The following is a 1,295-nucleotide window of genomic DNA, read 5'->3' as shown; positions in this document are numbered from 1 at the left end:
GTCGATGTTGTCCACGCTGCCGATCTCGTCGAGCATGGTCAGCACCGCTTCGTTGGCACCGCCGTGTGCCGGACCCCACAGCGCGGCGATGCCGGCGGCGATACAGGCGAACGGGTTGGCGCCGGAAGAGCCGGCCAGGCGGACGGTGGAGGTGGAGGCGTTCTGCTCATGGTCGGCGTGGAGGATGAAGATCTTGTCCATCGCCTTGGCCAGCACCGGGCTGATCGGTTTGATCTCGCACGGGGTGTTGAACATCATGTGCAGGAAGTTTTCCGCGTAGTTCAGGTCGTTACGCGGGTACATCATGGGCTGGCCCATGGAGTACTTGTAGGTCATGGCGGCGATGGTCGGCATCTTGGCCACCAGGCGCATGGCCGAAACCTCGCGATGCTGCGGATTATTGATGTCCAGCGAGTCGTGATAGAAGGCGGACAGGGCGCCGACCACGCCACACATGATGGCCATCGGGTGGGCGTCGCGGCGGAAACCGTTGAAGAAGGTCTTCAGCTGCTCGTGAACCATGGTGTGGTTCTTGATGGTGCTGACGAACTTGGCCTTCTCTTCCTTGCTCGGCAGTTCGCCGTTGAGCAGCAGGTAGCAGGTTTCCAGGTAGTCGGAGCGCTCGGCGAGCTGCTCGATGGGGTAGCCGCGGTGCAGCAGGATGCCCTTGTCGCCATCGATATAGGTGATCTTCGACTCGCAGGAAGCGGTCGACATGAAACCAGGATCAAAGGTGAACCGACCCGTGGCGGTCAGGCTCCGCACATCGATTACATCGGGACCAACAGTGCCGGTCAGAACGGGCAGTTCGACGGGGGCATTGCCCTCGATGATCAACTGCGCTTTTTTGTCAGCCATATGTGGCCTCCTAGTTATGCTTGAAATCATCAGACAGCCCCCCACGCAGGGCCCGCACCACTATAGTGGGATAAATCCGAAAGTCAATTTGCGAGAACCCAGGCAGTAGAAGGGTTTGCACGGGATTTTCAACGAAAAAAGGCCGCTATTTACGCCATTTGTTTCAAGGCTGCAATGCGCTTTTTGGGGTAGGGCATTGCATTGTCATTAGTCTGCTAACTGTCTATACTCTGCGCCCGACCGCCAGGGGCTTTGCGGCCATATCATGGCGGTCGTCACTCCTTGGGTGATGGGTACCTGACCAGTGCACTTCCCAACAACTTTGCCCTGATAGTTAGGGGCTCTCAGTGTGATAAAAGCCGTGAATAGCCAACGACCTGTAAACCTAGACCTTAGGACTATCAAGCTCCCAGTCACCGCTTACACCTCCATTCTTC

At 57.6% G+C, this 1,295-nt stretch overlaps 1 protein-coding gene across 1 annotated transcript; it reads right to left on the bottom strand.

The window, feature by feature from the left end:
* Positions 1-15: 15 nt before the first annotated feature.
* LOC120859866 (citrate synthase) lies at positions 16-858 on the bottom strand (the record flags this gene model as incomplete). Its single annotated transcript, XM_040235795.1, has 1 exon — positions 16-858. A coding segment is annotated over exon 1 (843 nt), but the record flags the coding sequence as incomplete, so codon positions are not given.
* Positions 859-1,295: the final 437 nt, after the last annotated feature.

Source organism: Oryx dammah, unplaced genomic scaffold (genome assembly GCF_014754425.2).
Source record: "Oryx dammah isolate SB20612 unplaced genomic scaffold, SCBI_Odam_1.1 HiC_scaffold_3801, whole genome shotgun sequence".
NCBI classification, from domain to species: Eukaryota; Metazoa; Chordata; class Mammalia; order Artiodactyla; family Bovidae; genus Oryx; species Oryx dammah.
Note: the sequence above shows the minus strand (reverse complement) of the source record. Positions and strands in the feature narration are given on the sequence as shown.